This window comes from Chlamydomonas reinhardtii, chromosome 11 (genome assembly GCF_000002595.2).
Source record: "Chlamydomonas reinhardtii strain CC-503 cw92 mt+ chromosome 11, whole genome shotgun sequence".
NCBI lineage: Eukaryota > Viridiplantae > Chlorophyta > Chlorophyceae > Chlamydomonadales > Chlamydomonadaceae > Chlamydomonas > Chlamydomonas reinhardtii.
The window spans coordinates 3,794,382-3,815,843 of NC_057014.1; the positions used below are offsets into that span (position 1 = coordinate 3,794,382).

General features: G+C 57.7%; 2 protein-coding genes across 2 annotated transcripts; one reads left to right on the plus strand and one right to left on the minus strand.

Annotated features, from left to right (window-relative positions):
• The first annotated feature begins 5 nt into the window (after positions 1-5).
• On the plus strand, positions 6-7,609 carry CHLRE_11g483400v5 (uncharacterized protein). The gene is made up of 20 exons (XM_043067793.1): positions 6-290; positions 373-497; positions 768-911; positions 1,036-1,124; positions 1,232-1,507; positions 1,947-2,006; positions 2,109-2,268; positions 2,426-2,486; positions 2,600-2,702; positions 2,815-2,860; positions 4,979-5,058; positions 5,219-5,253; positions 5,383-5,562; positions 5,742-5,807; positions 5,908-6,038; positions 6,176-6,248; positions 6,333-6,418; positions 6,531-6,793; positions 6,866-6,950; positions 7,094-7,609. Exons 1-20 carry the CDS (start codon positions 212-214, stop codon positions 7,211-7,213), a joined length of 2,262 nt encoding a protein of 753 aa, XP_042919798.1. The 5' UTR covers positions 6-211; the 3' UTR covers positions 7,214-7,609.
• Positions 7,610-13,777: 6,168 nt separating this feature from the next.
• CHLRE_11g483450v5 (uncharacterized protein) lies at positions 13,778-15,495 on the minus strand. The gene is made up of 6 exons (XM_043067794.1): positions 15,157-15,495; positions 14,663-15,058; positions 14,496-14,548; positions 14,329-14,381; positions 14,162-14,214; positions 13,778-14,047 (listed from the first exon to the last, which is right to left on the minus strand). Exons 2-6 carry the CDS (start codon positions 14,955-14,957, stop codon positions 14,025-14,027), a joined length of 477 nt encoding a protein of 158 aa, XP_042919799.1. The 5' UTR covers positions 14,958-15,058; positions 15,157-15,495; the 3' UTR covers positions 13,778-14,024.
• Positions 15,496-21,462: the final 5,967 nt, after the last annotated feature.

The window sequence follows — 21,462 nt, forward strand, 5'->3', positions numbered from 1 at the left end:
GAATGCACTCCCACACGCAGGCATCAAATTAAATTGTCTACGCCGCAGTTTAAGTCACCACGTACTAGAGCTAGCGCCTCGTCTTCTGCGAGCTGTCGCATAGAGGCATAGACATCTGAACAGCTATATTTTACGACTTTCACAAGAAATTAGATAAACGAATGTGGAATTGACAATGGGCGCAGCTTGCCCGAATTCTCCAAGTGTCAGTATGGCTCGGCCGAGGCCGCTGTGCAGTGCATTCTTGGCGCTTGTGTTAACTTTGGCATGCGTTCACGCATCATTTCAAGGTCGGTCTTATTGCGCCTTCAGCGAGTTTTGCAAAACCGGAATCGAGGCTGCTCTAACTGCACATGAATCCCGGCCTCGCAGATGACTTTGACATTGTGTGGGGGATATCACATGGTGTCTGGGGCTCAGGGCGCAGCCGCATCGGCCGGCGCCTTTTGACACGCGACCTGAGCATGGACGAAATTTTCCGGTACTGGCAGAAGATGGCAAGTGTTCAGTCAGGAGTGACAGCAGTTGGGTGGGGGTGCGCTTGACATGGGCCCTAGCGCCCAGCCGGTGGGGTGTGGGGAGGTGCAGCACTTGCCGTTCCGGCGCATGTCCGCTGGGTTCCGGGGACGCTACCAGCTCATCCGTGAATGGCTTGCATGCCGTGCATTGTGGTTTAGGAATGGCAAGCAATTGTGAGTCAGGGCCGAGTGTGGCAGGGAACCCACAGAAACGCACTGAACACTGCATATCCATGCTTGCCTGTGCAGTACGGCAAGTGGCCGACAGATGTGTACGAAACACACTTGACTGACTACCGGAACCATGTAGCGAGGTCCGGGCGGGAGTTTGGCATCCCTCGCAACGACCAGGAGTTCCTTGACCTGTACTATTACCTGCGCAACCGCACCGAGGTGAGGCCTGGTCATAGGCACCACAACATACATGCTGATGATCAAAGCTGTGTCTCCTGTTTACTTCTGCACGCGCATACCATATATCAGTTACACGAGATATGTATTACTGCATATGGTATAGGTGCCGCGTGCCGTTGGCTGGACACCTGAGCGTGAGCGCTGCGCTCCGGGTTGCTACCTGCATGGCACATGCAACCAGGAGCTGGGCAGGTGAGCACTCAGTCAGGTCAGGTTGGGTGGGAATCTGGGTACTGACGATGTTGCGGCAAGAGAATCCCGCTAACACTATGGGCGCTTGGCCACGCTGTGGCACGCAGATGTGACTGTCCACGCGGCCGACAGGGCCCAGACTGTTCAGAGCCGCTGGCCACGTCATGTCGGGAATTCTGCCAGCATGACGGGCAGTGCCACCGCGTGATTCGCGAGTGGTGCATCAACGAGTGCAATGACCGCGGGTCTTGTGTCGGCGGCTTCTGTCACTGCTGGCCTGGCTACTTTGGCACGGACTGCTCGCTAAGTGTGGATTATGAGGGCAAGGAGCCCAACAGCAACGGGCCCAACACCACCGTGCTGCTGGCAGGGCAGGGATACAGGTGGGTAGAGGGTTTGGTAGGTATACCATTATCAACAGGAAAATAGAGACACGTGGGTTGGTGGGAGCTGGTGCCTGGTGTGTGGCATATGGTGCTAGACGACCAGATATGACAGGCGGTTGGAATTGGGCGAACCACATGGTATGAATGCCTAAGGAACGATGGGCAGTCCGCCTGCCGAGGAACAGGCTGGCAGGGGTTGCTGACTCAGGGCCCGGGCTGTGGTTGGACTGGGTTCAGGCATGGTCGCCGTCCAAACCCTGAGAGTAAAAGGTGCCCCATGCCGATTGCACTGGGCCGATACGGCAATGGGTTTCGAGCATGGAGGATTTGAGGCCATAACGGCACATGGCTCACTGCAGGGCTGGGAGAAAGCCAGTCATGCCTATCATACCAGTGTGTGACAGACCAACGTGTGGCTTGCACTTGATGCATACAGGCCAAATCCGCGCGGCCCCAAGATCTACGTGTATGAATTTCCCCCACAATACCACGTATGGTGAGCTGCTGCGTACCGTGTGAGTGCACAAAGGGGTGATTGTTAGAGTCTCGGCTTAATGTCTGTCCTGTGACCTGTCTAGCTTTGCTTGCTGCCGGACAGGAGCCTTCTGTGGCTGGATCGGCCGCTAAACATCATCCTGTGGGAGCGGCTCATGAGCCTGGGCCTGCGCACGGTGAACCCTGAGGAGGCTGACTACTTCTTTCTGCCCGGGTGTGGCCGTGGCTGCAACAAGTGGGACCAGAAATTCAAATACATCATGGTGCGGCAGCGGGGCTTGGGGCTGTGGGGAAGGGGCCAGGTTCCGTGCTGATTGGGTTCATGTAAAGGCACGCGTGCGCACCCAAGGTTTCTGTCACAAAGCCCAACCAAGATTCCTTGGTGCCTGCTTCTTGCTCCTCTTCCCTCTCCCCTTTCAGGAGCACTACGCCAAGTACTGGAACCGCCGGAACGGCCGTGATCACCTCATGACACACGCTGGTGGGCATAGGGCACTGGCATATATGGCGCCGTGTATGGGGCCGGTCCTTCCCCTTCAGAACATCCTGCGCTTTGCTGTTGTTGTGACGTTTGGCTGCTCCGACTCCGTGCAGGTGACTGGGGCCGGTGTGAGAAGGCTTGGGGACCGGATAGCGCGCCCTTCATCGCCAACCTGACTATGCTCAACCACTGGGGCATCACGGTGGACCGGAGTCAGTGAGTAGGCGTGATGTGGTGTTTTTACTCTGGCGGGTGTTCCCCATACACGTTCCAGCTGCGCCAGTTCCAAACTCAGACACGGCTGCCGCTGTATTGGACTGTTGCGCAGGGAGACAGAGCACGACCTGTTCAACGCCTGCCACATCCCCGACCAGGTGGGGGAAGGGGGTGCTGAAGGAGGCGGTTGGTAAAGGCTAGATGTAGCCACCGAAATGTAGTACAGGTGACCCGTTGTAATATTGTACAGGGGGTACCACACCCAATGAGCCTGTCGGGGCAGATTTGGGTTCAGATGCATGCTGACCATCCAAGGTAATTTTCGACACGATTCGATGCAGGTTACATTTTTGTCAGCCTGTCGCGATAATCGCCTTAATAATCCTTATCTGTACAGATGAATATTCCACATGTCTATAGGCACCCCAGACGGCGGGATTCGGCGCCGGGGGGCACCTCAGACAGCGGGATTCCGTGCCAGGGGGCACCTTGGGAAGTCGGTGGGGTCTGATGTGGTAGCAGGATTTCGATCCTGAGGGCAGCATCAGGAGCGGGTTGTGAACCGCAGGAGAGGAGGATGCACAGTCGCCAAGGCATGTGCCATCCCTACCGTACTCGGGTCACACACGGTGCCATGTTGTTCAGTGTAAGGACAGCATCATAGATCATCACAGCAGCCCCCGGTACCAGAGAGATAGGCAAGTGGCTGTATCAAAAGGAATAGACTGCAACTCTGGAAGCGAGCGAGAAGGTTGCGGGTGCTGGGTATGGGCAAGGCAGGTATCGTGTCGGGGACAGGCCTGAGATGCTGCTGGGCCAGGTGGCGCATACTGCTGGGACAGGTAAAGCAATATGGCCGAGCCAAGTAGAGCACTTCGCTTAGGCAGGTGCGGATTTGGCCGCGCCGGGTGCGGGGTTCTGCTGGGGCAGCTGGGGATTTCGCAGGGGGAGGTAGGGATTTGGCCGGGCCATGTAGGGGTTTTAGCCCGGGCATGTCGGGATTTGGCTGGGCCAGGTATGGGATGCAGCCGGGCCGGCTGGGAAACTTCGCTGGGCCAGGTAAGAATATCTCGCGGCTCAGGATGTGTGCCCGGGGTACACCCCCAGAATTTGGCCGGGCAAGCGGTCCTGCATCCCTCCGCTGTGGCGCCACAAAGGCTAAAACGCCAGGGGAGGTAGAAAGCTCAGGTTCTTACCCCATGCTTAAAATTACAGAGCTTTAGGAGAGCATTATGCACGTGCTTTAGTTTTTCAGGGTGTGTCTGGTGAGGAAGTTCTGGGCCGCCAAAGTTGGGGCGTCAGTCATCGTCCCTGTGGGTCCGAGAGCCCATCCTGGCGGATTTCGGGAAGCGCCCCACAAGCAGAACTATGGGCCAAACGCAGCATTACGAGGCTCATATGTGAACGTTATGCCGTAATAAGCACAAACAAAGCGTGGGAGGGCTAAGTTGCGCGTCTGGGTGGATGCTATGTGGACATGTCGGCACGTGTCCCCACATTCAACACATGCTCACTGACACGACTGGGCTCTCAAGCGCTGGTGCGCATGGATTCATGTCTAACAAGGCTTCCGGTGCACAGTGTCCATTCGTCACAAGGCAGGGAGTTGAGCGCGGGTTTGGCTGGGTCGAGGGGATTTCCATGGATAGCATCCTGGGGTGACTGAAGCCTCAGAACAGGACCGCCGATGGCACAGCGTGATAGCGCTCGTCAAGAGAAGTCGATTGGCACCGCTTTGGTATTAACTGGCGGGCCCTTAACCCCTAAACAAGAAGGTTTTGTCAGTGGGGGGGTCGGTCATCCCTTCAAGGGGGGTCCCGGGGGATTTCAGGGCATGGGCTCTGGCACTTCCTGCCCCCCCCCCCCCTGAAAACACACACCAATCACCCTACAGATTCAGGAGGTTAGCGCCCAGGGCCGCCGGGGTGAATGGTTGGTTGGGTCAGTTGTGTGGCCGGGCGGGCGGGCGACGCAGTGGGACCCTCCAGTGTTCACCAGGGTGTATACAAATTCATCAGTTGTTTCGCTCTACATCCCATTCACACCCATCCCTGGGGCTTGGCCCGTACACGTGCATATGTGATACCTGTGACCAGCCGTCCTAGGGCAGTCATCTATACTATCAAATCGTCCCACAGCCCAAGCGCGTGAGGAGAAGCCCGCCCAGGTAGCTGCTAGAGCCCCACGAGCCGAAACTGTATAAACTACAACAGGTCACCTGTAAGCCACATAATGCGCCAATTCTTACCATTGTGCCCATGCGTGGTTCTCAACAGGACATCCAAGTACCGGTGCTATGCGGTGACTTGTATCCACAATTTGAACACAATGTATGGCACCCTAAGCGGCGAGCGCAGTAAGTGCATTTACTCCAGAATCTGCAGGAATGTTGAAATGTGCTTGTTTTGCCATGCATTATTGGTGTGCATGTGTGCTTGCGTGTTGCTGTGTGAAGCTAGTGTTGCCCGTTAAGAGATGCAAACAGGTAACGCATCACTCGCCTTTCTGATCCGCAGCCCAGTGAACAAGACTGTGCTAGCATCAGTTGCGGGTAAGCTACACTCGGGACTTGATATTGGACTTGTTGCTTGATAATGCCAAGGCCAAAGAGAACCTTTGCGCTGATGCTTTGAACCCCCCCCACCCCACCCCCCCACCCGCCCGCGCCATCCCACCTCAGGTTCAATATGCGGTTGGAATAGTGCTGAGGAGCCACCCTGTAAGAACAAGTACTACTCTTTTGGCGTGCGTGCGGCGTTGTGGACAACGCTGCGTGACAAGCCTGGCTTCCACATCGCCAAACGCGTGCCTGTGCTGGGCCAGTCCATGGCGGAGAGCGAGTTTTGCTTCGCGCCAACTGGTGTGCACATGTGCATGACTGGGCATGCGTGGGTGTGCGTACGTGATGCTGAATTGGCGTCCATACAGTCGGGCATGTGCTAACACCTGCCGTACTTGTTAGGACAGCCCTCGGGGCAGCCACATAGGTATCAAGTTGTGGAAGCAACTGCATGCAATCCCTACTGTTCTTTGCGACAGGCGCTGGTCATGGCAAGCGCCAAGTCGTGTCGGTGACCCTCGGCTGTATGCCTGTCATCATTAGTGGTGAGTGTTGTCACATGGTGTTGCCTAGCCTTGGACCAAAACCTATTGTACCACCACACCGTCCCCTTCATCGGCCGTGCTTGCTGGTGCTGGCCCACAGATCACGTGGCACAGCCTTTTGAGCCGTTCCTGGACTGGAATGACTTTGGCGTATGGATTGCGGAGGCTGACCTGCCGGATGTAGAAGCCATCCTGCGAGGCTTCACGCCACAGCAAAAGGCTGCCAAGATGGTGAGCTGTGCAACAGGGACACTGATAATGTCTGGGTGGTGGTTGGGGGATGCAGCCAAGCATAGGCCACATGACCTGTGTCATGTCTCTGACACGGTAACCGTGTGTGTTGCTGTGTCTGGCGTGCACACCTGCAGAAGAAACTGTACTGCGCCGCCCGGCATGTCGCGTACACAACCGTCTTTGGAGGCCTATTTGATGGCGACACGGGTGAGTGTGCACAGCAGGGTCAGCGGAAAATGCTTAATGTCCCGCTGATGAAACATATATCCGGTGGCTATGACCTATCTACAGGCGAGTATGACGCAATTGCAACAATATTTAATATTCTGCGGGTGCGCTTGCGGCACCCTGGAGTGCCAGACCACGAGCTAATGAAGGTGTGGGTGCATTGATCAAGCACTGTTCCACAATGCCAACAACAAAGTGTGCTTGGCACGGGCAGCTTCTGACCTGTTCCGCTGCTGAGGGTCGCTCTCCCAATGCCTGCAGATGGACCAGGACTTTGCGGATTTCATGGCATGCAAGCCTGGCAGCCCACGCGCCAGTGGCTTGGTGGCTGGTGCCGCAGCGCCCCCAGCCCCGCCGCTGCCCAACGCAGCTTCCAATGCGCGCTACAAGGACAGCATAGATGCCAAAGCATTTCCTCATCGCACTGTCACCACCGCCGCATGGATAAAGGCTGTTGCCGGCACAGGTGCAGCGACTACACAGCAGGTCCAGCCTAGCACTGACACTGCAGCCATGATCCCGGGGTAAGGATAGCACACACACATTTGTGTCATGTCATGGCTTGTGGCTCAGCCTGTCTTACGCCTTGTCTGCAGGCCACTGTGCGCGTTCAACGGTCACTGGGTGGCATATGCCAGCTTTGACACCCCAGGCAACCCGTCCGCTGAGCTGGGCAATGCGGTGAGGTGGGATGCACTGTGCACTTGAATGTGTGGCAGCCAGGTGGAGCTCAACTGCTTGCCTGACGGCTAAATGCCCCAGCACTAAGCACTAAGCACTAAGCACTAAGCACTAACAAAGTCGTGCACCAATGCCAACTGCAGCATCGAGCACAAGGGCAGTGCATGCCCAAGAATGCCAACCGCCCAGGCAACTTTCCACCAGGTGGATCCATCACCTGCCCACCAATAGGGCCGATCACTGAGTGCGCTGTACTGGTGTAGGTATTGTCTGTTTCAGTACAGCGACCACCGTGGGGATAAGGCTGCAAAATTGCTAGCCATTGATTTGTTTTTTTTGTATTCGAAGATGAGACAAAACTTTTGGCTTTGGCAGAGTTTGAGAGCTAGAGCATGGAAGGGCAAGAAGGCTGTGTCAATGGGGGATAGTGTGTACAGCGAAACATGTCTATGACCATTCAAATGATATTGGGTATGCATAAGGCGGGGAAAACGTTGTAGCACGCCCAGGGCGCGGCGCATACACTGCATATAGGTGCCACTCGTGCCACTCAGGGTCAGATCGTTTGTCGATCGCCCGAGGGGGGTTCCCGGCTTTTTGCAAGTTAGTATGACTACTGGGGTCGACGGTATTGGTGGTATCTGTAAGTAACTCCAACGCTGTCTGGGCGGGCTTCATTGCTTTTTTACACACACACACACACACACACACACACACACACACACACACACACACACACACACACACACACACACACACACACACACACACACACACACACACACACACACACACACACACACACACACACACACACACGCGTGCAATGGACCGCCTGCCCATCACAGCTTTGGTCGAGCGTATTTGTCAACATGTTGGCAGTTTTGCCCAGTGTACTTTGTCATGTATATGGATGCGGATTACAATTGAAGGGACAACCCGACAAGCGGGGGCACGCCGTACCCACGCCGTGAAGGGCCATCTGCGACCCAGAGAAACAACACCCGCCCCCTGGTTGGCTGCCGACCTTCATAGTGTTACGCACATGAGTCGAAGCCAAGCCGAAGCCCGCCAAAGCCCCACCGCCACGTAACACCCCTCATCTCGTTTAGGTCTTTTGGCGGCAGCACCAACGCACAACAAAGCGCGACAGGCCAGAGGTCTGCCGACATCCCCATCAAACGCAAGCACCACACATTTTCTCGACGGCGTCACAGACGCGCAATGTCTTGGCCCGGAGGCCCATGTCCTGAAACGTCGGTGCCGAGGCACCACAAAGGGAAACCGAGCCGGAAACTGACCAAACCACCAGTACACCACAACACCTCGCCACGGGCACACCGCCCTCCACCCGCCCCACCAGCGAACTAGACCGACCCGACAAACAGGCACGCGTGCGCCCGGAGGCGAACAGGCGCACCAGCCGCCCGGGCGCCCGGGCAACAGCCGCCCAGGCTATATGAGCGTATCATAGTGGAAATCCCTGCATTGTGTTCTAATAACGCGTATTTGGAAGAGAGGGGAGCGTACTGGGTACCCCTGATGGGGGTAGACGTGGGGCCATATGGCTCGCCTGCATCACCTGTCTACCAATTTGCAGTTAGTCCCCTTCCTGATGCTGCAGGACTCAGCCCTTTTTCAGCTATACAAAGCTGACACCCCTTGTCACCCCTATGTTGGAGAATACGTTGTGCAGGGGGGGAAACAGCAGGGGATGCGGGACGACATGGGGGGCCGTGCCTGCTGTGGGATGCCGTGCCTTGCAGTGCTCGTATCTTCCATCTACACTGTAGAAATGTGCCCCAAATCCGCCGAAGGTGGAGAAAAATTTTGGGGTTTGGGTGCCGCGCATCTATGCAGGTGTAGACGTTTTTGGCCGGTTTGGGCGCAAAAATGGGGGAAGCGTAGACGTTTTGGGGGGCTTGGGGGCTTAAGTGTAGATGCCGCGGCCAGGGTCATCTACGCAGGTGTAGATGCCAGGTGCCTCAGGGCATCTACAAGATACGAGCACTGGTGCCTTGCATGCATGGGCTGCAACAAGTGAGCCTGAAGCTGTAACGCCAGCGGTAAGGCACTCCCATGCATCATGGCTCATTAACGAGGCTCTGCAGATAGTTAGGATACGGGTGCCGTTCGTAGCATGCCAGTTCAGGGACCGGTAGGCAAGAGGTTATGCCCGTCGGGTAGTCCCGGGTGTTGGGTTGTGAGTGCCTGGGCGGCTGTTGCCCGTGCGCGGTGCGCCCGGGCAGCTGGTGGGCCTGTTCGCCTCCGGGCGCGCGCGTGGCCTGTTTGGTGGGTCGGTCTAGTTTGCTGGTGGGGCGGGTGGAGGGCGGTGTGCCCATGGCGAGGTGTGCTGGTGGTGTGGTCAAGTTCCGGCTTGGTTTCCCTTTGTGGTGCCTCGGCACAGACGTTTCCAGACGTGGGCCTTCGGGCCAAGACATTGCGCGTCTCTGAAAATGAGTGGTGCTCGCGTTTGATGGGGATGTCGGCAGACCTCTGGCCTGTCGCGCCTTGTTGTGCGTGGGTGCTGCCGCCAAAAGACCTAAACAAGATGAGGGGTGTTACCAGGGGGGGGGGGGGGGTAAGGATGCCGCAGACATACCCCACCCTTCAAATTGATAGAGCTTGACGAGAGCGTTCAGAATCCGCTTTCAGAATTTTGATCAGGGTAGTAATTGCGGAGATATGGGCCCCCAAAGTTTCGTCACAGTGTGCCGGAAACTTTCGTCTGGGCCTCATAAGACAGCAGGGCAAGCCCAGACCGTTGCCCAAAGCATGTAATGGATGCTTTTAACGGCTGGGAAACGTCAGGAGCCTACCAGAAGGCGAAGGGCTACTGCCCGTCAACACATGTCGGGTTGGGATGTTGGGGTGCGACACGTCTCGCCTGACCAGAACGTGCCACAAGTCGCGGACCGGTGCTTGCGCGCCGGAGGAAAACGCATGTGTATGTCCCATGCGTAGGTAAGACTCGTAAGCGTGCTTTACACGGGTGCAACTGAACGGCCGCAAGATGTTCACAACATGTCGACAACATGGCTGTGGTCAAGACGCGCCCGACGAACTTTCCGTGTTTACATGTTAATAGAGCTCGCTGAAAGCAGTCATTTGACACCATCCTGGAAGAAAACAGAGGGGATTTAGGGGGTGTACGGCACGGTAAGGCACGGTCGGTCGTCGGTCAGGGGGGGTCAGGAGGTTTTGCGGGGTGGGGTCTGGAACTATTGTTCATAAACCCCCCCTGGTGATACATGGCGGTGGGGCTTTGGCGGGCTTCGGCTTGGCTTCGACTCATGTGCGTAACACTATGAAGGTCGGCAGCCAACCAGGGGCCGGGTGTTGTTTCTCTGGGTCGAAGATGGCCCCTCGCGGCATGGGTACGGCGTGCCCCCGCTTATCGGGCTGTCCCTTCATTTGTAATCCGCATCCATGAAAACGGCTAAGACGCATTTTTTTTTCTCAGAGAATGGTTACAAAGGAGAAGGAAGGGGAAGGCGCAGCACCACAACGGCACACATCCTGCAAAGCGAGCAAGCAGAACACCAGGGACAACCGCACAAGCCACTGAAACCCAAGAGCACCCCTCCGGGGCAAAGCAAGGGCAGACCAGAAAGGCGAAGCAACCGCCAAACTCACAGAGAAGGAAAAAGGAAAGAAAGCGCACCAGCCCAAACCACCTCAAGAACGGGAAACCTCCACAGGCACACTTGCACATCAGCGCGCCATTCCCCCGCACCAAACCACTGCAAGCCAGGCCCCGGGTCCCAAGCAGGCCACGGAACACAGGCAGCAGCTACCCGACCGCCACGCCCGCACGCTGAACCAAGCGGCTGCGCGAACTGACCCAGCAACGAAGCAATCTAAAGCGACAACTCGGGAACCACAGCAGGCGCACGACCACGCGCAGTCACACACACTCCCACCCGCAGCAAACTGGGGCATGGGCCCCACGCAAACCGGGGCACACAGGCAGCAGCCAACCGACCTCCACAACAAAGCAGACCAGCTACCGCACAGGAACAACCACTGGCGCACAAACAAACGCAGGCGCACACGCATGAACACGCCACCAAACCAGGACAGCACACCAGAAAGCCCCGCCCAGAGTGCCTGCACCAACTCTGCGTCCGCGCGCGCCGCGACCTCTAGCAGCTGCGGCACCAGGCCCCGCGGGCACACGGGAGGGCCACCGTCTGCCACCCATTCCCGCTCCCAGGCTCGGACGTCCCCACGGAGGGACCTCAGGATCAGAGCGTGCCCAGCAGTGCCACGACAGCACACCGCGAACTGATCACTCGCACCCCACAGCACCTGTTGCAAGACCGCCTCAAAGGCAGTGCCGGGGCTGGGGGCCTCATTGTGGTCAGCCAGCAAGGCCACGACGTCCGCCGCGGACAGGATGGTCCCGTAGTCGCAATCGTCACCACCCATATCAGGGTCCGGGCCCATGCCCGCCGCCCCAGCACCACCGCCGGGCTCACCGCCACCACCGCCAGACGGGCCTCCTACAGCCAGGGAGCTGCTCACATGCCCAGCAGCGCCGCCGTCCGTTCCAGCCACTGGAGGCGCCAGCCGCCGCCCAGCCGGCGGCCACACACAGGAAGCCAGCCTGCAGGCCAGAGCCCACGGCCCCGATGACACAGGTGTCCGCGCGCTTGGCGGCAGGGGCCTCATCGAGGCCATCGGCCTCCTGAGGGCTGCGCCGCCCCAAAGCCGACCGAGGACACTCAGGGAACGCCTAGCGTCCGAACCTGGTCCGAACCTGGTCCGAAACCCAGTCAGATACCCAGTCTGAACCTGGTCCGAAGCCTGTCCGAAACCTGGTCCGAACTTCTGGTCCGAACTCCCGACTTTGTATCTGAAAAAACTACCATCTGAATCTCACGTCTGAATCTGGTCAAAATACCATCTGAATCTGGTCTGAACACCATCTGAATCTGGTCTGAATACCATCTGAATCTGGTCTGAATACCATCTGAATCTGGTCTGAATACCATCTGAATCTGGTCCGAATACCATCTGTATCTGGTCCGAATCACAAGCTCAATTTCAGATGGGATTTCAGACGCGCCCGCCCGCCCCGCCCATCCCGTCCAAACCCGCGCACTTCAGATGGCAGTCCCTTTTCAGACGCGCCTGCCCAGCAACCACGCCCGCCCAGCAACCTGCTGCCCTTATGTGGTGTCTACAGACACCGTTGTACATCCTGCCCTGCCCTTGTCATGCAGCAGTGGCTCCCGTGCATGCCCTTGCCTGACCCTGTACGTACTCACCTTGTGCTCGCTCCTTGGCCCCACTGGCTCCCTCGTCCCGCTCCTTTGTCCGCTCACATGGCTCCATGTTTGCACACATGCCACCTGCACACATAGCGTTGCAAGCGGCATGGTGACAAGCCTTTCCCTGCTAAGGCCACACACGGCATGCCCTGGGTTTGCTGTGTGCATGCCCTGTCCATCACGCTGCCCGCACGCATGTCCGTGTGCTCCTTTTTGTGTGAATTGTGCTTCCAAACCTGATTCACCATCAACAGCATCTGCACATCCACCCACCTGAGGTTTGAAAGAAAAGCAAAGATATGTCAGTCAAAGGAAGCATTGGACTGGGTCGCATGTGGGGCCAAGTAACCTGCTGCCCGGTGGCTGACACTCACTCCGCCAGCATCAGCACCACCATGATGCTCTCTTTGTGCTAAAGTCGTCCGAATCCAGCAGAGCAACCAGGCCCACAGCCAGCAGCACATGTGCCCAATGTACCCAGCTGTTTGCAGCCAAAGGATGGGCAGGTCCCAGGCAGGCAGGCAGGCCGTTGCGGAACTGCAAGCAGCATACACACGCATACATGCAATTGTGCACTATCGGGACCCGCATATTGCAAAGCGCCGGCAGGCGGCACCAATGCATGTTAATGCGGTATGGTCAAACACGCATGTGGACGCTTTGAGCTGATACAATGCATATTTTTAGTAAGAGACTTACATTCGTAGGCTGCGAGCTTGTTCGGCCTTGACTCTTGTGCAGGTCGGCGAAGGTCAGCGACAAAGCCCTCGCTCCATTCTGACATCCCTTGTAGCACCTACGCCGATTATTCAAGTCAGAGATGCTTACATACGTGACGACCACCAAAACGCAGAAAGCACCGTCGCAGCAATCATGCGGAGCACCCAGCAGGCGAGGTTTGACATAATGACAAAGGGAATTGCAGCATATGATAACATGCATGAAGACTTGCACAATATCGGGACCCCGTGCAAAGCGCAGGCAGGTGGCAGGGCAAACGCGCATTGTTGACCGCGAAATCATACAGTGCTGGAGACGCTGTGAGCTCACGCAATGCATACTCACAATCAGAGCCATACATTCCTGGGCTACGAGCTCGCTCGGCCTTGACTCTTGTGCAGCTCGGCGACGGTCAGCAACAAAGCCCTCCACTTTGACCAAGTTTGTAGCCCCTCTGCGGGTCGCCCAGGCATGCTCTCGAGCTCGTGATGAACATATTTGCTCCAAAATATAATCGTTAAGTATCGCAGAGAGAGGAGTATGAACACAACGTCGACATGCCCTACGTCAGTGTTTCGGACCTTAACCCCCCCCTTAACCCCCAGGGGGGGTCACTCTGAGGCATGGGCCAGTACAGCCCCCCTCACACCCCCCCTTGGGTTACGGGGCCAGGCGGGTAACCCCCTCGTGTGCATAACTGGGCCAGACGGCTTACCCCCCCATGCAGATGAACGGGCCTGGCGGCTAAACGCCCCCTTTACCCTGCTGAAGCTGTTGGCCCCGCTGCCGCCCCACGACCCCCGTCCCGCCCATTAGAGAGGCACTGCAGGCATCCAACAGCTGTTACAAGACCGCAGTGGTCGTGCCCCGCCTTGCCCCGCATTTGCCCCGCCTTGCCCCGCACAAGACCACGCACAGGGACGAAGTCCCTTGCAGCTGGGAAGTCAACACTCAGCCTACCTCCAAGCTGATTCACACAAGTGACTAGGCATGGTCTGGCCTCCACAATCCATAGCAGCCACTTGAGCACTAAGCAGCACCATCATCGACACCATGCGCCAACATCGTAGCATATGTCCTAGCTCGCCCCACCATCCATCCCTGCGGCAGCAATGTGGTGCATGGTGTTAGACGGGATTGAAGGGATGGGCCCGTCCCTTGCCCCAAAGCTGCCCTCCCTGTCCCCAGGACCATGCCACTGCCTTGCAAACTTACTGCTTGACTGCAGTCCTCGCGCCAGTAGCCCACCTGCGGGCTTGACACCATCCCTGCGGCAGCAATGTGGTGCATGGTGTTAGACGGGATTGAAGGGATGGGCCCGTCCCTTGCCCCAAAGCTGCCCTCCCTGTCCCCAGGACCATGCCACTGCCTTGCAAACTTACTGCTTGACTGCAGTCCTCGCGCCAGTAGCCCACCTGCGGGCTTGACACCATCCCTGCGGCAGCAATGTGGTGCATGGTGTTAGACGGGATTGAAGGGATGGGCCCGTCCCTTGCCCCAAAGCTGCCCTCCCTGTCCCCAGGACCATGCCACTGCCTTGCAAACTTACTGCTTGACTGCAGTCCTCGCGCCAGTAGCCCACCTGCGGGCTTGACACCATCCCTGCGGCAGCAATGTGGTGCATGGTGTTAGACGGGATTGAAGGGATGGGCCCGTCCCTTGCCCCAAAGCTGCCCTCCCTGTCCCCAGGACCATGCCACTGCCTTGCAAACTTACTGCTTGACTGCAGTCCTCGCGCCAGTAGCCCACCTGCGGGCTTGACACCATCCAGCCGCGGGAAAGGCGCGAGCACGGTGGGCTGTAACCTGATTGCAAACGCCATAGCAACTGTAGCCAGCTCCATGCCCTGCGGGCTTGACACCATCCAGCCGCGGGAAAGGGCGCGAGCATGGCGGGCCTTAACCTGAAACCAAGCCCTAGCACCAGCAGCTAGCTCCATACCCTGCGGGCTTGACACCAGCCGCGGCAAGGGGCGCGAGCACGGTGGGCACTGAGACTGACCGCGCGCCATCAGCTCGCAGCCCAACCTGCAACCGTGACACCAGCCGCGAAAACGGGCGCGCGCACGGCGGACCTTGAGCTAATGTACGCCATTGCGCCTGGCTCAGCGACCTGCGGGCAACGAGCGGCGCGAATGTTGACTTGTGGACCCGCACATTATGTCCATAAAACAAACTCCTGGCAATGTTTCAGTGCAATGCACATGTTACCTGAGCCAGCAATCACAGGGTACTACGCCGGGCCCATTTGCAGAGTGGAAACGCCCCGGTCAACGCGCGGTTGACTTTGTTGACCGGCGAGCTTGTTATGCCAGCTCGTTATCACGAGCCAGCCAGCTTCATTACTCCATTCAAGATTTGCATTGTTGGCACTGTCGCTGCACATAGTCGACAGGGCTTATCGCGAACAAAGGCATCCGCCGCTCGAGCACAGTCGTCTCAGAATCATAGCGACGCAAAGAATGGTTGATTAGTCAAATAGCTTAATTCATGTATGTGACACAGGTATAAGTATGAACGCAGATAAGTATGAACGCAGGGTATAAGTATGAACGCAGATAAGTATGAACGCAGGGAGTGTATATGGCACCGCTGCTCGTCAGCTGCATGGGCCCATGCAGCAATCGCTCCCATGCAGACTTCTGGACCGCTGCTCGTCGCCCCGCGTCATTTGAACCGCTGCTCGTGAACCCGTTCACTTAAGAAGCACGTTACTTATATCGGAGCACAACAGCAGGCATGTCAGGCTTACAAGTAAAGACAAACCGGAAGCATTTGCGAGCGAGTCGTGTTTGTCCGCCTTCCATTGGCCCTCATCAGTTCTCGTATCATGGCATGATATGCGTCAGGTAGTGTTCCTTGTGACTCGTGCTTCAGCACTGAACGTGCGCGATGTAAGCTGGCGATGGCGACAGCAACACTATACCAACGAATCACTACAGCATTCAAGTTCACATCTAAATTTAACAACATAGCGCACAAAAACACATGAATTAAGTACAGCAGCGGCCGCAGCGACGAGCCCGTGTGGACAAGGACGGCGCCGTTCCTGCAGATAATGAGCGGCACAGTGGCACGAATGGGAGGAAGCAGGGGACAAGGGCGTGGATGCAGTGCCATGGCGGTGGTAACGCGCTACCATTGCGGACCAAACGTGGGACTGTGGCCTAGAGGAGTTTGTAGGACGGTGATGATCAAGGGGTTGCTGCCGAAGATCGTGCCGTTTGCTGACTCATGTGGTGCTGGGCCTGAAGGACACGAGAAGGACTGAGCCCCAGGGACTGTTTCCGCCCCAGCCTCAGTTCCGCCCCGACCCACGGCCGCCCATACTCGAGCCCACGGCCGCCCATAACCGAGCCCAGTTCCGCCCCAACCCACGGCCGCCCATACTCGACTATGTGATCTCCACCGATTGAAATAGTGGAGCAGTCAAATTACATGGTTGTTTGGCAGAACATAAGCAAGACGGCACGCAGAAGGCAGGGGTGGTGCGGAATGAGCAGGAATGAGAGTGAACCTTACCTTTCACCTTCAACTGGGCATTCTTTGATACTGGGCTCCTGCATGGGCACAGGGCAGAGGCAGAAAGCCGGAGGGGGGGAGAGTATCTTCGTCAAAACGAAAGTGTGCATAAGGATGCGGATGTTACAGAGGGGACAGTCCCAGCTCCCGAAGACGCCGAGCCATCACATGCTATCAGGGCCCAACCCCGACTTTGCTGCAAACCCTCCCGCGGGCAAAGTCCGTGTGACTCCGCGCACAGTGAGTCCTAGCCAAGCCTCAACCCGCCAGAGCCCCACCGCTGTGCCTCAACGCCACAAGCCTAGGCACAGGAGTGCCGGGAAACGTTTAGGCCGCAGGACACACGCACAGCGCACGCACTAACCAGGGCGCAAGCGTCCAGGTACTAGAACGGTCGCCCACACGTGCATCCTGCCCACACACAGAGCCACCAACCACGCACAACCTCTCACGGCGAGGGGGGCGGGGAATCAGCGTCATACGGCAAGCGCAAAACCATGCCGTCACCAACATAAGGGGGCAGGCGGACCAGGGGATGCAGCAACAAGCATAGCCGTCTCATGTGCACCACGAAGCAGCCGTACACACCGTTCTCAATGGTGGAGAAGCTGGCATGGCGTTCAGTCGTTGTCATAAGGGCAAAGTTCGGAAATGTCGTCGTCAGGCGTGGCCCGCACGACCGGCGAGTCACGCACTTTGACATTGCAGTTTCGTCGGCCGCGTCATGGTGGGTCTTTCAGAACAAAAACCTGCGAGACGGGGAGAGGCGAAGGGGAAAATTGAAACTTAATCGCTACAGCCGGGCAAACATTCTCAGCCCGCTGTGTTGCGAGGAGTTGTGAGCATTTATTGATGCATTGCGAGGGAATACATGAGTGCTGGAGCCCTGATTTGTGCGCGCGACTAACAAACGGGCGAGTAAAGCGCGACCGTTGGAAGGCAAGACTCGTTGCTCACCGCAAACGGACGCATTGTGATTCATCTTTTGTCAGTGCCTGGAGTGAGGAGCAGGACAGCACCGCGCACCGCGCAGAGAACCTGCGGGACGGGGGAGAGGCGAAGGGAGAATTTAAACTGACTCGCGACAGCCGAGCAAAACTTCTCAGCCCGCTGCGAGGAGATGCGCGGAAATATTGCTGTGTTGCGAGGGAATACATGCATGCTGGAGCCCTGACGAATGCGCGAGTACAGCGCGACTGTCGCAAGGCAAGACTCACTGCTCGTCTGCTCACCGCGAATGGACGCATTGTATTTCATCTCCAGTCAGTGCAGAGTCCAGAGCAGAGCAGCGTCACCGTGAATCACCATCACAACCAGCGAGTCGCGTGAAGCGCGAAGCAAGGGCGGAAGGGTTGAAACAAACTTTGTGTTGACGAGTGTATAGTGGCTGTTGAAGACGTGCACCGTATTCATACTGCTCCACAAATTGAATCGGCGGCCTTGATGGGATTGGGCGGGATTGGGCTCGGTCGCATAGTCGAGCGTGTATCTGTATCTATCTGTATCTGCAAGAGAAGAAGTGAACTCCTGAAATGCTCCATGCCGCCCCATGCCGACGTTACATGGCAAGCCAGGGCCCCGGGAAACGTTGTGTGTATGTTATGTATCATGACAGAACGATTATGGCTCTGCTACCTCGAAAGAGCGACAGGTACACGACCGAAACGTTGAGATTTATGACGCCCGTCGTTCCCGTGGGGAATGGCCTTGTCTTAGTGCATTGAATGCATACAGGTTCACATATGGAAGCAGAACTGGCTGATTGTACATCGCTACTTGGCGTTTAGACAAAGATGGTTTCGCGTCCCCCCGCCGGGGGATGCCCACTCGTAGCCTCCAGGATTGACCCAGGATTCGCTCCGAATAATCTATGTGTGTAAGAGACCACTTATTGAAGTCGCAGAATTGGTACGCCTGTGGTGGATGTGGCTGTGAGGGCTCTTACCCTACTTCGGTCTATGCAGCCACCTGCTTGGCTGCTTTGGTGTGCTCAGCACCGCTATATTGCATGCTAATGTATCTGAACTATGATTGGGGAGAAGGGGCGGGGCGGGGCGGGATGGGGAACGGAGGGGCAGGGCTGAAGTCGGCAGGGCGGGCCAATGTACGGGGGCGGGGCAGGGTGGAGCGGAGCGGGGTACGTGCTTGAAAAACGCTCCCGTGCTGACCTTGGGTGGCAAGAAGGCCATCAAGGCCACAGGGCAGGAGCGGCATGAAACGCCCCCCAATGCAGGGTGAAAAAGATTTGGCATGTCCGGACGTGTCCGGAGGGGCGCATCCTCGCCGCGTGGGGCTGCATACGGTCCCTGAAGCTTGAGGTCCGGTCCCCGAACCTAGGCATAGTGGGCCCCTGGATGCCGTGTGCGAGCGCGTGGTTGGGGCCCTTCTCGCCAGCGGCCGCAGCCTACCCCTGGAAGATGCAAGCCCTGTAAGGCCATGAAGGATGCTATGGCCGTAAGGTCGCTGCAGACCGTAGACAAGGCAGCAGTGCAGGCGCCACTGTTGTGTCATTCTGCCGGTTCAGAGAAATGAAAGCTAGGATGAATGCAAATTCTGCCAGTCATTAGTGTCTCTGCCACCGGTCACACCACTGTGGCTGCACCGGCGCCCCCGCAGGCTGTCCGTGTAGCGCGCTCGAGGATTGTTACCCGAGACTTGCGTAGTCCGTGTTGGCAGCTCAGCTGACCTCCCCTGCAGCTGACGGTTATATGTGGTCGGTAGGCTAGAGTGACGTTGCTATGCGCGCCTAGGCTTGGCTGCAACCCGAAGACGCCCCAGCAGATGGGCGAGCTGTGCGCAAGCAGGGAGGCTGACTTTGCTTACGGGACCTGAGGACATGTGTGATTGCGGGAAGCAGGAGAGCACGGGAGCCTTGGCAGGCATAAGCGTGTGTGGCGAGCTGGCAATGAATGGGAAACGGATACTGCGTGCGCACATAGACAGACACAATTGCTGTGCAGATCGCCGTGCAACAACAGCTCGCCTGCGGCCTCTTGTACATCGTTCAGAACAGTGTTACAGCCCGGACACCCAGGCGTGTCTTGCTGACACTCAGTCGTGGCTAAGGCTCAAACGCCTCCACAGTGCACTCAGCAGTCGTGGCGCTATTGACGTGCGTTGCAGAACTAATGCGTACGTAGACCAGAGCGGAAGGCGGAGTGGGCTTGCGCTACAGGAAAGGCCGGGTAGACCCACATCTACACTGGTCTGGATATGCCCCGCTGCACAGCGCCACGCGGTGGGGTGGGGTGGGGTGGGGAGGGATGTGCGATGGGACAGTGTTCAGGCAGGTTGGTGAAGTCCCGTAGGGTGCAGCTGATTCCCAGACCCCAGTAGATGGCAAACAATTTGCAATGGCAGGGCAGGAGTTGCGCGGCTGGTCGAACGCCGGAATTACTGTACCGACAAGTTGCTGGCTGGCTGGAAGTTTGCTGACGCGCATTCCTCAGTTGTTCTCTGTCCTCTGTTTGCTGACGCGGCGGGGCAAGGCGGGGCGGGGCAGGGCAGGACGAATCCTATGACCAGTTGCGTTCGGGTAGCGAGATCGATTTTGCAAGCGCCACGTTGCTAGATGCCGTTTGGGAGCACAGGAGCAGAAGCACCCCCAGGCGCCGCGTTACTAGATGCTATTTGGGAGCACAGGAGCAGAAGCACCCCCATTCGGGAACCAAACTAGCTGCATATATAAGTGTTGCAGGCGTTATAAGAATGCGGATGTTACAGAGGGCGTTATAAGGGCCCTCCAGCCCGGGCCTCGATTTCTACAAGGACAGGAATGCACATCGTGCTCAACACCTTGTAACCACACACAACGGAATCAAAGTACGGGGGCAGGGCGGGGCGGGGCAGGGCGGGACAGGACAGGGCGGGGCAGGGCGGGGCGGGGCGGGGCGGGGCGGGGCCGGGCCGGGCGGGGCGGGGCGGGGCGGGGCGGGGCAGGGCAGGGCAGCGCAAAGTACGGGGGTGGGGTGGGGCGGGGGGGGCGTGGCAGTGCGGGGCAGAACGGGGCAGGGCAGGGCGGGACAGGGCGGGGCAAAGTGCGGGGGTGAGGGCAGGGCGGGGCAGGGCGGGGCAGGGCGGGGCAGGGCGGGGCAGGGCGGGGCAGGGCGGGGCAGGGCGGGGCAGGGCAGGGCAGCGCAAAGTACGGGGGCGGGGCGGGGCGGGCGGGGCGGGGCAGGGCGGGGCAGGGCAGGGCAGGGCAGGGCGTGGCAGGGCGGAGTCAAGTGGTGTATGCCGAACGACCACGGGCCGGGTCGGCTGTCGCTCCATTGGCCATACCTCATCCTCTGCATTCTAACATAATGTACTACGGATGTAAGATTTTAACTTAGTGTACTAGGGAGGATGTAAGAAGGAGAAAACGGCCTCAACCCGGTGATGTAAAGCACTCCGCACTCGGACGGCTTTGAGTGTTGGCGTTGATTGATTTTTATAGGCAGTCGTCAATATGCACAGTGTGGCCAAGTTAATTTACACAAGTCAACGAGTTGACGAAGATGGGTTTGCGTCCCCCGGCCGGGGGACGCGCGACCATTTTCTCTAAGACACAGGCCTCGCCCCGGACTCCGCGCCCCTGTGTTTCCACGTAATAAACACCACATTTGGGAGCTATTACAAGGCTTTCTGGGCTGGCGAGGATACAGGGGGCAGGTGGGTGTGGGGGGGGATTAGGGGGGGGGGGATTAAGGGGGGTCGGTGAGGTTAGGGGCCGAAACACTGACGTAGGGATGCAATGTCAACAAGCTTGGAATTTGAAGAGAGGAGAATGCAACGATCAACGATAATTGATAATACTGTAAACTATCAAGACGTACGTAGTATGAGTCTTCCATTGGGCAAAGTGGGCGCTGATGCATGGCCATGGCCCTTCTCCCCATGCAGCGCGGGCTCCCATGCCAAATCATGTCCCTTCCCAGATTCAGTGCAATCATTGCTACGACGTTGGATGAAACGTCTTGCATCGGATGCGGGCATGGTATGCATGCGACTGCTGCC

Bases quoted from the DNA above. Each gene is read 5' to 3' on its own strand.
- CHLRE_11g483450v5 (XM_043067794.1), bottom strand. From the start codon at position 14,957: ATGGCGCGCGGTCAGTCTCAGTGCCCACCGTGCTCGCGCCCCTTGCCG. The intron at 14,215-14,328 runs GTAAGTTTGCAA...TTGCTGCCGCAG, and splicing joins GCGAGGACTGCAGTCAAGCA to GGATGGTGTCAAGCCCGCAG. The intron at 14,048-14,161 runs GTAAGTTTGCAA...TTGCTGCCGCAG, and splicing joins GCGAGGACTGCAGTCAAGCA to GGATGGATGGTGGGGCGAGC.
- CHLRE_11g483400v5 (XM_043067793.1), top strand. From the start codon at position 212: ATGGCTCGGCCGAGGCCGCTGTGCAGTGCATTCTTGGCGCTTGTGTTA. The intron at 1,125-1,231 runs GTGAGCACTCAG...TGTGGCACGCAG, and splicing joins TGCAACCAGGAGCTGGGCAG to ATGTGACTGTCCACGCGGCC. The intron at 2,703-2,814 runs GTGAGTAGGCGT...ACTGTTGCGCAG, and splicing joins ATCACGGTGGACCGGAGTCA to GGAGACAGAGCACGACCTGT.